This window comes from Aulonocara stuartgranti (assembly GCF_965226115.1).
Source record: "Aulonocara stuartgranti genome assembly, chromosome: 13".
Taxonomy (NCBI): domain Eukaryota; kingdom Metazoa; phylum Chordata; class Actinopteri; order Cichliformes; family Cichlidae; genus Aulonocara; species Aulonocara stuartgranti.
In genome coordinates, this window is record NC_138949.1 from 26,137,374 (window position 1) to 26,149,954 (window position 12,581).

General features: G+C 40.2%; 1 protein-coding gene across 1 annotated transcript in view; it reads right to left on the bottom strand.

The window, feature by feature from the left end:
• Nucleotides 1–12,022, bottom strand: part of LOC309721043 (uncharacterized protein) — a 32,337-nt gene extending 20,315 nt beyond the window's left edge. The window contains exons 1-3 of the mRNA XM_082558375.1: nt 11,840–12,022; nt 9,006–9,391; nt 2,276–2,397 (exon numbers count right to left, since the gene is read on the bottom strand). Coding sequence (XP_082414501.1) covers nt 2,276–2,397; nt 9,006–9,391; nt 11,840–11,850 — 519 coding nt within the window. The 5' untranslated portion in view covers nt 11,851–12,022. The remainder of the gene's footprint in view (nt 1–2,275; nt 2,398–9,005; nt 9,392–11,839) is intronic.
• Between the last annotated feature and the right edge of the window lie 559 nt (nt 12,023–12,581).

The window sequence follows — 12,581 nt, forward strand, 5'->3', positions numbered from 1 at the left end:
TTATATCATAAAGGTATCTACATGCAATAGAACTAACATAGCCTTTACTTTTTTTAACATTAAAAAATGCAACTTTATGTCACTTACATATATGTAAAAGTAAACTATATTCTGCCTCATTGGGTATCGCATCCTGAGCTCCTTTGTTTGGGCCTTTAATCAGTCACAGTGCCTTACGTTTAACGTTTGACCTTCCTGTGCAAGCTACGTAAGCTTCAGTGCTTCAGTGCAACTGCCAGTTAGCCGAGTAGATTAGGGTGAACGATCACAATGTCAGGACAGTGGATAACATCCCCAGCCTATTTCTTTGTAAGTTTGTTAAGTTACCTAACACACATGCGCTCACTTTCTGGTTGGTTCTGCAATCAAGATAACGGAGGCACTAAAATACACACACGTTCCAAACTTGTGTGACAAGGTGCTGAGTCAGAGCCTGTACTCTGCTTTCCTCACCATCTTCAGCACTGAATAATGGAAATTGCTCACAGAGGATGTGAGAAACACCAGCTTTTTTACTGCTTTTTTACTGAAAACATTCCAAAATCATGACTCCCGTAGCTGAGTAACTGTATGGTCAGTGATTACAGCACTGGCTAATTTAGGTTTGTTTAGTGTGTGGGGGAGGAAACCTAAACATTAGAATGCTGAGAAATATTAACAAATGTTGAAAAATAATTTTTTAATCATTGATTTCTACATTTGTGCTTGTTTATATTACTAATGCATTAGCAGTTTACACGGCTGAATCTCTAATACGTAAGCACAGGGTCACTAGAGATCAGATATATGAGTTGGTTAGGAAAAAATGCAGAAGCAAAGTTGCAGAAAAGGTTCACTCTATTCCTGTTTGCAGCTCATTAGTTACACAGACAAAAAAAACACTCAGTGAGTGAAGCAGATTTCTCATGCATCAAAAGACTCGAATGGAGACTTGCAGCTTTGTAACTGTTAAGCTTTTGACACTGAGGGAGTGTTTTAAGCTCCTTACTGAGATATAATAGGCCTGTCATGCATTTTTCTTGACTTCTATTTTTTAACCCATTTCTGTGATGAGATTAAAGTGAATTTAAACTAGATCATGTTTTCTTCTCGCTTCCTCTCTGTCTTCCCAAAGCTCCAGTCAGCTCTTTGATAGAGGAGTAAATAAAGCCGGAGTGATGCAATATGCCGAAATATTGCCAAGGAAAAGAAGCCAAGAGGAAATTAAGTCTGATTACAACTTCACAACTGCACCATTCACAGGATTTATACTCCCAAGAATAATATGAACGTCTCTTTAGCAGAGCAATAGTCAGAATACTGCAACTGCAATCTCATGGAACAAGTACCGAAGCAAGCAAGGTGATAGGAATTTTCTTAAACCTGTATTTTTTGTGTGTGATTTGGCCTAAAGGGTATATAGTAGGAAGTTTCAAGAATACTGTAACTGAGAGGCTAGAGCAGCATAGCATGCAGAAAATATTTAACATCTCAAATGCGATATATATTAATAAACTGAAAAAGCTCTGATGAATTTCACCTTCGGCATTTACAAATACATCTATGTAACATATGTGTTTTCGTGTGCTGCATAATGAACTTCTTTCACTCTCCCCACATTAAAAGGTCAATTTGTATCACAAGGTTTATTTTTGTTTCTTTTCAACTTCTGTAAACATTGCTTTCCTCTCTCTACGCTTAACCTATCCATCACCTGCTCCTGCACTGTTGAGGTTTTTCTATCATTAGGCTGTTTTCCTGTTTTTTGGTATGTTTTTTAACTACAGTGGTAACTGTGGCATCTGGATTTTCTGCAGATTCAGGCTGTCTGTTCGTGTAATACTTTGATCACAGGTCTTTTTATTTTTATCAACCAAAGCAGAGTGGAAATGACCAGCTGCTAAGAGACTCTGATCACACACACACACACACATTTTGTCCTGTTTTTTTTTTTTCCTTTCTTGTTTCCTGCCCTGCTGAACATGTGGTTCATTTCAGCAGCATCCAGCTGCAAATCTGGATTCACAGAGAAACACTGAATGAAAAAGGCAATTTTCCAACAGCCTATATATTTTTGAGTTGCTGAGATGAGATGATTTGGCAAAAGTCGTTTATATCCTTTAGTTAATGGCAGTCTTGTCTGTCAGCTGATCAGCTTCACTACCACAGCTGCAGGGTGTTCAGCCTTCTGGTCAAGAGATGTAAAAATGTATCCTGCTGCAGGCTGGTTTTAACACACATATGACTTCTTTCTCTCTCTCACGCACACACAGAAATAGTGTCAGTGATCACTAACCCTTTGCAATAGGAGATGATTATACTCGTCTCCTATTCGTCTGAGCTGTTGTCCGAATGTCTCTGCCTGCATGTCCCCTGCTGCGTTTTGCTGCCACGTCCTAGAGGGGCTGGGTGACGGATCTGCAACACAAAGTAAAAAGAAAACATGCCATCTTTGCATATGATGATCAGGTAAACAACTGTTATACATCCTGCGTGTCAGTTCCAGGGTGCAACAGCATTAACTCACATGATCTTTCATTACATTTCTGAAGAGGTTAAATGCTCAAAACTTATCCACCGAGACAAAATATGTGTTTATTTATGCTTCATATAAGTGAAGCATAACCAAAAAGTATTTGGAGCTTTATTTGTGGTTAGGGGTTCAGACTTGAAAACACTGTGAAACTTCAGCACAAAGATATTTGAAATATGACTTGTAAGATTAAGAGAAACCACAAAGGAACACAGAAACCGAGCGCATGTATTTACATAGCTTTACATACGAGGTGTTTCAAAATGGCGGCTCTCTGATCGTAACTTATGTTAACAATAGGTTGCCCAGAAAGAAAATAAAGTCCTTTTGGGCATCACCGGGCACATGGCTCAGACTGTGGTTACACCAAATTGACTGCAGCCAAGCTAAGTTCCTTTGAACTTGATTCACTTGTTGATATTGAATCTTTAAAAAAAAAACATGAACAGATGTAACAGAAAAGCACTGTAACTCAAACCTTCATCGTTTTTTTTTTGTTGTTGTTGTTGTTGTTGTTTTGGAGAAAATCATATGTGATGTGCATGTTCGGCTTTCCCGCCAATCCATGACTGCTTTTATCAAAAAAACACACCAATAAACTCCTTTTAATGGTAAAATTTTGAAGAAACTATACGACAGACAAAGAAGAAAAACAATCAGAGTGTGATTCATAAAGTGAGACTCCTTTGGTTTTGACCCAGTTCAGTTTATTTGATGTTATAATCGATGCATGCTCACAGTGACATAATAAAAACCCCAGAGGAGATGTAAATCAGGGTACTTATTCAACGAGGTGAGACAGAATAGGTAAATGACAAACATATTTGTTAATTATTAACAGTAGAGAAGGTTATCAGACACATTTAGTGCACTTTGAGTGCTTCATGGTGTTACAGTTGCCAGCTGACCAGGATGAGGAAAAGTGCGAGTGCGTTCATGTGTCAGTGCGCGTGAATGTGTGTTTTCGTGGTTAATCTGTTAGATTTTCAGTCTGAACTACAATACGATTATGAAAGGCTCTGACCTCTTACCGATCTCCGCTTATGACTCATGCACGCCATTATGAAACCCAGACTTAATATTTCTCACATCCTCTGATATTGACGAGACCAATACAGCAATCAATCCATCAAGCTGCTGACTGCAGCATCAGCAAGAGGGATTTTAATGGCGATATGGGCAAGGAGCTACGCTACAATGCCTCAAAGTGTAATAAATGCTGAGTAATCACTGAATCTCACTGATTTATTCGGGTTTGGAAGCTACGAACGGTGCAGGTAGGCGATGCCAGGATGCTCAAGACATCAAATAATGAATTTTAAAACACAAAACAAGAACTCCTATGAAGTTTTGCATATGTTACTTGTTTCCTCCTTTCAAAGATTTCTGTACTGACGTCCAAGATGCTTTTAAGTAACACTGCATGTACTTAGCGGGTTAAATACTGTATCATGCACGAGGACTTACTTTATCAGGATGTTCCTTTGACAATGACCACAATAACCAAAACGACAGTTATACATAGTATACATGATGATACTGATTTTGTATAGGAGCAGTTCTAAGACATCAACCTGGCTGCTGTAATGCAATCTGCTGACAACCGATTTTGGCTCATAATCCACAGTTTGCTCATGCCGAAGGGCATTCAGTTAAAAAGCAAAAAACAAATGCCAGCAAACAGTCGCATCTTAGGTCAAAAGAGTACCAGAGTAACCTGAATAAATAGTGAATTCCTCTAACAGACAGTAAGTCGGCTTTGTGCAGCTCAGTAACTTGAATTTCAGCTAAAGTTTATTTGTAAGATCAAAGCCTCAGGCAAAATCTATCTTTGTTCCATCCAGCCCTGAGGTTGTATTATAATTAGACTGTGTTAAGGACAAAAACTCACAAGAGGCATCTGTTTTGCTCTAAAACTGAAGAAACCTGACTGCACTGCGAGTGTGATCTTCCTGCTGCTGCAGGAGGAAGTACTGCGATGTCGAGCAGCAACAACAAGATAAACAGATCTTCCTTAAGCCCCTGCACCATATCTAACACACAAACAAGTTAGCAATCTTGATAAGTGAGACTTTTGTGTGTGATTGGGGGGACAATGTGTAACTTATTGCACAAGTCAGTTTGTGTTTATTGGTCCTATCTTGCAAATGCAGTGGACTGATTGAGATGCAAGTTACTGTCTGCATCTTACAAAAGACCTGAAGCCTATTTTGGCTACTAAACACACATACTGAGTCCTTTTTTGAGTGGCTTACTTAACACGTAACCACACACATGGACTGCTCTGTTTTGACTGCTATCTTGTCTGTCTGGCTTCAGTGAAAGAGAATAAAAGAGACACAAGGCAATCAGCAAAGCTACTCGCTGCTATTATGAAAAAGAATAGCGACACATACAAAGCAGAGAATATGCTCAGGTTTTCAGAAGTTTTATTTCAGCCTTAGGAGATTACTTTGATATTTACAAAAAAATAAAACCCCATTGTGTTTAGAAAAACAAATTGAAGGATTAAAGCTGAGATGTAAACAGAGAGGGTTAGACTGTAATGTAACGTAACCGCACAATTTTACCAGTCTGAGCAAAACAAATAGGTTTATTCTCATTAAGATGACAGAACAGCATTATTCCATAGAAGATTTATTTGCCTTCCACTGCAGCAACACTGTGAAGGCATTTACTCTGTTAGTACTTTTATCTGTTTTTTTTTTTTTTTTTGCCAAGTTTTAACCTCCTGGCAAAATTTTGTTTGTTACCAAGCAACAGGATGGGCAACTTTAGCCAACAGCATCACAGCTAAAAGTATGAGCCTTCTGTTTCTAAGCTGTGCTGATGTAAACAAGACAACTGGAGCACTATTTTAGACCAGTGATGCTGGAGGTGGCAGTTCTTTCATTTCTGTTTGGGATTGAAATAAACAGAAAACAATAAAAATAGGATCCAGGCTGTGATAACCGATAAAAACATTTTGGGGAATCCCTCAATGTATGCTCAAAACCGTTGGTCATAAAATTGCTGTGGGAGTATACACTAAATATTTAACGTTTAATGAGCATCTAAATACAATGGTGGCACGAATGATTTGTAATGAGTTTGTGGTATAGAGATTAAAAAATAATATTGGCACAACATTTTAATGTCCACATTTGAAAATGTGTTTATATGATGATATAATCTAAGCTCATAACTTGCACTTCCTGTTTTATAATATTTAAAACTTTATCTGCTTTCATCTTTTATTATGGCAATTTGAATTTCATTTTAAGCTCTTTGGATAAGTTAAACAGCTTCTACTTCTACTTTAGTATCAACTGAACATTCTAATTAACAGCTAACTGACATGTATTTAGTTACTTTACACCTCAATCGATATATTAATTCCATAAAAAGGGAAATACATAAATTCTTAGTAACAACCTGCTAGCATCCTGAAGGCCTCAAATACTGCTGTTACCGGTATGTTTGCAGAGGACATATGGATAAAGGTACTAGCAATAAGGGCCTCAATCCACACTCATCAGATATGCTATATGAACAAAAGTACCAGGCCACCTACTCAGTACACCTGCTGGAGCTGCTCGGCCATGGAAACCCATGCCGTGAAGCTCTGCAGTTATTGAGTCAGCAAAGAGTTGGTGACTTTTACACACTATGCACCACTGCCTTTGGTGACCCTGCTATGTAACTTTATGTGGCTGAATTGCTGTGGTTCCTGCACGCTTTCACTTTGCAATAATACCACTTACAGCTGATCATGCAATATCTAGGAGGGAAGACATTTCAAACTGACTTGTAGAGGTGGCATCAACGTAAGCTCTTTAAAACGATTCATTCTTTCACAAATGTTTGTAAAAGCAGGCTACATGGTTTGGTTAGGTGCATGCTTTTGTGCACCTGTACCAATGAGACAGAAAACACCTGGATTCAAAGATTAAGAGGTGTGGTCCAATACTTTTAGTGTCACATTTAAACACACTCGGTAAGCCTTATGTTTCAGCATACTAAATTAATGTTGAGAAGGGACAAAGTTCTTCATCTTTAACTCAGTGTAACCGAGTACTTTTGATGCCTAAACCTAACCAACAAGAGTCCAACACCAAATGGACACCTTTTCTGCAACAACAGCAGCATCTGAGGAGCAACAATATTTCACACTGTGGAATGGTATAACCTGAGTCTGCATCAATGCTGATGGAGGCTAAAGTATGACACGAAATTGGTGCAGTTTGGAGAATCAACATGTAGTTCAGCTTATACACATTTTTTTTTAGCAGAATGCAACCCTAGACTATCTAAAACACAACCTGACCTTAACCTTAGTTTATGAATCCTAGAACTGAGCATGTTCTTTGTCAACTTCTGCAATATAATGGGTGAGAGGTGGATCTGACTGTGAAACCCGGGGACACCACATGCTCACTGTCATCCACACTTATGATTGACTTATTATTTATAATCAATAAGATTATCCAGGATGAACACTTTTCTTTTTTACTCCAGTAATGACAGTTTACAAAAACTAACTTTATTTTTTATAAATGTGTCCTAAACCAGCAATTACCCCATTGGGTAAGTCTCTTCTGAGGTTGAAGAGCAAAAGAGCTGAGGCCTATTTTCCCACATAGGCTTTTATACTTTACAACTACAAGTTTATTGCCAACCTTCAGTTGCACCCCTACTGGCCATTAAACAGAATGCAGCTTTAAGGTACTTCTGTGTTGTCACTTTTCAAAGCAGGAAACTTCAGCCATCTTTAATACTGTTAAAGCATGCAAACACAGCCCACTTAAATGTGACCAACCAATACTACTTGGACTACAAACGGAAACCAGAAAGATTCCATTACCAAATATCATGCTCAGCCATTGCTCAATGTTTGTGTGTTTCACATCTGCATTTCACCTGCAAGTTTGCTAAGTGATACTTAGCGAACGCTAAATAATGCTTACTTTGAGGAGTCAAGAGTCTTTAAGAGTACAGACTCAATTATCATTATGAAATACTGATACATTATGACTCTTTCACATCATTTTAAGTTTGACTAATAAAAGTGTATATAAATCTGACATCGTGGCAGTAACGATGATGTCAGTAGAAATGTGTTTCTTTAGGTTCACTGACAGGTTCCTACATTGTGTGTGGAATAGTACACACATGCACACATTCCTGGGCATGGCCCTGTTAGTCTAGCCATGAGTCAGGACAACGTCTGAAACAAACCAACATCAGCAGGATTAACAACTCCTAACAGAAACATGGTACAGAATGGTCATCACGCATTACACCATTATGTGTTTGTCTCCCTCAAACCACCAATGTGAAGATGAAAATGACAAACCCTTACAGAGTAAGGGTGGGATTAAGACTTTGAAAACTAATGTGAATACAAGTTGTCACCGTTTCTGCTTTTTTTTTATGGGTTTTTTTGTTTTGTTTTTTGCAAAACAAAATCACACATCCAACCTATTGGATCCACCTTTGTCCACAATGTTATAACTATCACTCACCCTTTGTATAAACAAGTCAACAGTTTCCTTTTAAATTAAACCTGAGAATGTTATTCAAATGTATCCTGCAGGTTTTAGAAAGGTTTTACACACTCGAAGGCAGCAGGCATTACTCGCCAGAAAAACAAAGTACTACTACAGTGGAATGAAAACAGAGAAGCAGCAGAAGTGGATTTAGCAGCATGGAGGAGTCATTAGTGTGTTTTATATAAGCATGTTTCCACCTGGATTTGTTGGATTTCTCTTCAAGGGCAAACAGAGTAGCACATGCAGAGTATTAGTCAATAAACCAGAATCTCAAAAACAAAAAAGCAACAGCCTTACTCATGTGAGAATAGCAAGCATAGCACATCAAGGTAGTGGAAAAACGGCTCTCTTTCATGACTAAGCTCTAGAGTGAGAAAGGGGTGAAAACAAACACATCTTAAGTATGAAACTAGATATAAAAACATCCTAAGTATGTTTTTGTTCATCTTTTCACTATCATTGGTAACACTCAACACCACCGACCGCCCAAAGCCCCAAATCTTTGATAGAGGAAACGTGAGGGAACTAGTTGTAGACTCCTATCTAGTTTCCTATTAAGCTGCATACCCACACAGCCGTCTTACGTCCAGGGTAGTCTTTATTGACTGAGTCAGGTCAAACTTTCACCCACACCTATAACAGTATTAGCAGTGCGTTTAGGCATTTAGACAAATTCCTACACTTTAATTTGCATTCTTTATTGTGAGCATGAAAATTGTACTGTGTGCATGTCCTCTTTTACCATCTACAACAACAGCAACATCATGACGAAAGGCGCAAGGCGAGAAACACCTTTACCGTAATGTGAAGTACAGCCACCTTACATTACCAAATGGAGTTCCTGCATCTCGGTTTGTCACTCCATCACTTGGGAAACGACTTTACAAAAAGACACCTGAACATCTTCCACGTGCGTGCACTCACATTAATGCGGGAGTTATACATGAAGAGTCTGTGCTCACCGTGTTGCGTGCCCGGTCCTTCACCGTGCACCTCACCCATGCGCTGCAGGGCGTGTATTAGCACCTGTCCGGTGAGGCTCGGGGTCTGTATCGCTTTGTCAGACATCACTGGCTTCGGGGAGAGCGGGGAGCTTGGCAATGAGTCGCAGTCAGAGGAAAAATATCCACTGGAGGAACGGCGAGGGAAGCGGAATATCGTCCGGCTCTGAAAAACGTCAAAGCTCTTCGGGGTTCTGCACCAGGAAGGCGAATCCGGTTCTCCTCCTCCGGTAGAGCCGCGGTTTAAACGGGACGTTTGCGCTCCTGTGGCACCGACAGGTGGTAGATCTCCTCCGCTGGCCTCCGATGCTGTTACTGCGGTCGAGCCATCGGACGAATTTGGTGGTCTGTTGAATGAACAGAGCGGCACCGTCAGTTTGGCTGGTCATCCCTGTGCTCAAACAGCCAACAGCCTCTCGCTGTTGTTTCGTCTGGAGTTTCAGGCGCACGTATTCCAGCGATCCGCTGGCAGGACGTGACTCTGTTTCCAAATATCCCATCAGAACTGCGGGACTTCTGTCACTTAACTTAATTTTACACACGCGCCAACTTTTTTTCTCTCCTTTTTTTGCCAAATCATAGCAGATGTAACGTGCTAACAATAAGTGACTTTTATGAAACGGTACTGTATTGTAACTTACTTCTCTGTGTAGCTGAAACTCAGATAAGCACAGGGAGTTCAGGAGCGAGTGTTTGGCTGTGCGCTGAGCGTGTTCCTGCTCTGTGGCCCAGGTTTCCTGTCCAACTGGCTGCCCGGTGCGCCTCCATTGTTTGAAAATAAATTAGCTGATTGCGGCACATCTCTGTTTGCCTGATAGGAAAAGCATGAGGAAGCCCCAGAGTGACTTCAGCTGCGTCACAGAGAAACAGCCAGAAATAAATGCGCCGCAACAGACCGCAATCAGCCTGCATATCAGCATTTTCAAATAAGTAAAATATAACAATCTTGAATTTCTCACATCGGTGCTTATTAGCAGTTAATAAAGGGATTTGTGAAATCAAGTTCACTCAAGTAGTCTACTGGTTTCTGCAAAGTCAGTTTATTTAAGGTGATTTGCGCTGAGATAACAACGATTTACACATGTGCCATTTTCCGTTTGGATTACTGAGCTTCAGACTCTCAATGTGACAGTCTTACAAAACAAAATCATGAAAATGATGTTTTGTTGCGGCACTTCCTGTTTGTCCAGAATAAACTGCAGCTTCCTCGGCCCACGAATCCCCCGCTGTAATGACCTGTAGTGCAAGGCGTCTGCCAAAATGAAATTCTAGGCAGACATTTTTTTTATTCGCCGGTATTCGCGCTTTTATTTCGCACATCTCTAATGTAAATATTCATCATAGCGTTGCTTTTAGAGGAGCAGAGGAGGAGCGACAACTGTGTGAACCGGGCGCGATGGCCGTACTTCAACCATATGAAAATTTTTACTTTCCTTGTGGGTTTCAGTACCGATCCGAGCGCCTCCGGAGACAGTTTGCGCACTAGAGAAATAACAGTGACACGTTCGTGCGGCTACTACGCCAAGAGGGAAACAACACAGTGGGAAGGAAGAAAAATCCGCAAAGCCGGTACGAGAACACTAACTCGGTGTGTTTTATGTAGGTGCAACAGGGCAGAAGATGTAAGAAAATTCGCTCGGCGACACGTCTGCACCGAAACTTTATGAACACAAAGAGGTTTCCGTGTCTTCGTGGGTGACGGCTGACATTATCATCGGATAGAAGAAAGTGACCTCTCGGTTAACATATTAGGTTTCACTTAACTATTAAAACACAAACAGCAAAATAGCTGAGCGGCCGTGTGCGCGTACGGCTTTACTCGCTATCCCTCGCATGGTTATCTGCAAAACCAAGTGGTGTCGTGCGCCATCTCCAGTCCTGGGAGTCTCATAGTAGCATGCCCAAACATATCCATTAGTGTCCGTAATTGCCCATTATCACAAGAATTAATGGGAGAAAAGTTCAAGCCAACTAGCCGGAGTGGATAAAAATCTCCCACGCGGGCGTCATCGCCTGACAGTAGCCGTTAAGTAGAAACGCGGACGAACTCTTTAACCTCCCTTAACAAGGGAAAGATGAAACAAAAAAACAAACAAAAAAAATCAGCTCTTCTGAGGAGTTTAAATGGAGAATTGTCGCTTAAATCCTCAACCCACTGAGCGTGTGCTTATTTCTTGAAAGAAGCTGTCGTCACTCTATCGAGCAAATAAAACGCATGTTTTTCCCCTCTCTGCATCCCTGGGGACACCGGCATTGACAGCATCTCCTTTACAGTCAACACAACCGATGTCGGGTGAAACCAGACGTTCACCCGTCTACAGAGTTAGCAGATTAATAAGCTGAACTCGAGCCAGCGCGCCGCGTTGCCAAATATACCGGCGGAGTCAGAGGGTCGCTGCAAAATTCACACCCAAATCCAGATTAATGTAAAAGAAGAAAGTCCCATCAAACACGGGACGGTCGTTTCAAACACCCACTGCACTACTTTGTTAATTGCTTTAGTAACCACTTAGTAGACATGCGTGGGAAGAGCACCTTTGTTTAAAACACCTTTTAAACAAAAATGTCTTCATGGTGATTGCAGTGACATTTCACAATAATATGAATAATTCAAATTTAGATCTACTGATTTCTAGATTTTTCCACAAATCTACCAATATACTAGGCAGGTGTCGGCTGTTTGCAACGTGACACCTGACACAGCGACTGAAACATCTAAAGAGCACGTTTGTAAAGATTTGTGTATTTTTTTTAAGTAACACACATATTTTTTGGAGCCCGTCCTTAAAACTCACCTTGAATGCATTTCAGGATCGTGCCTCTGAGTACATAATCCAAGTAGAGCTTAAAAAAGTAACATGAAAACACAACAAAAAAGAATGAAGTGTTTTAATCAGTCTGCAAACCTGTAAACAAACTCAACCCTTTGTTTGCTTCCTCTCCCTTTCTCTATGTCGCGTCAATAAGGCAAACTGTGCGTAACAGTACACTATCTACTCCAACAGTCGGTCCGCCCCTGGGAGGGACCAATGCTTTAAAGCCTATTACAGCTCTTGAACGACCTCTGTATGTCAAGAGGAGCATTTCCAGTGGCTACCCATGAGGCTTTCTTTGTGCTCAATGTAAGGACACCAATTATTAAAAGTTACAGAAACAAAATTTGCAATGTAATTACAAAAAGTTTTGTTAAACCAAAATTGTCATTGCACTCATTATGCCACAGGCTATCTGGCCCCAATTGTTTGTGTTTATAACTTGGCAAAGGCAAATGATTGATTCCCAAATTTTAAACAAGTGCTGTATGCACGCTGGAACAATGACTGAAAACAGGGAGGGGGCACTCTGTGATCTCTCTGGCACTTTTACATCTGCCTACATTTATACACATTATTCAGTATTATAAGATTTAAGCCTATTGCTGGATTTTTTGGTTTTCCCTTTTTCCACTGCAGGACATTAACAAGATGAAAAATAAATGGTATAATACTTTACCTTCTTCTTTTTGCACCCTTTTTAAAAGGTGCAAGTACAAGTTTG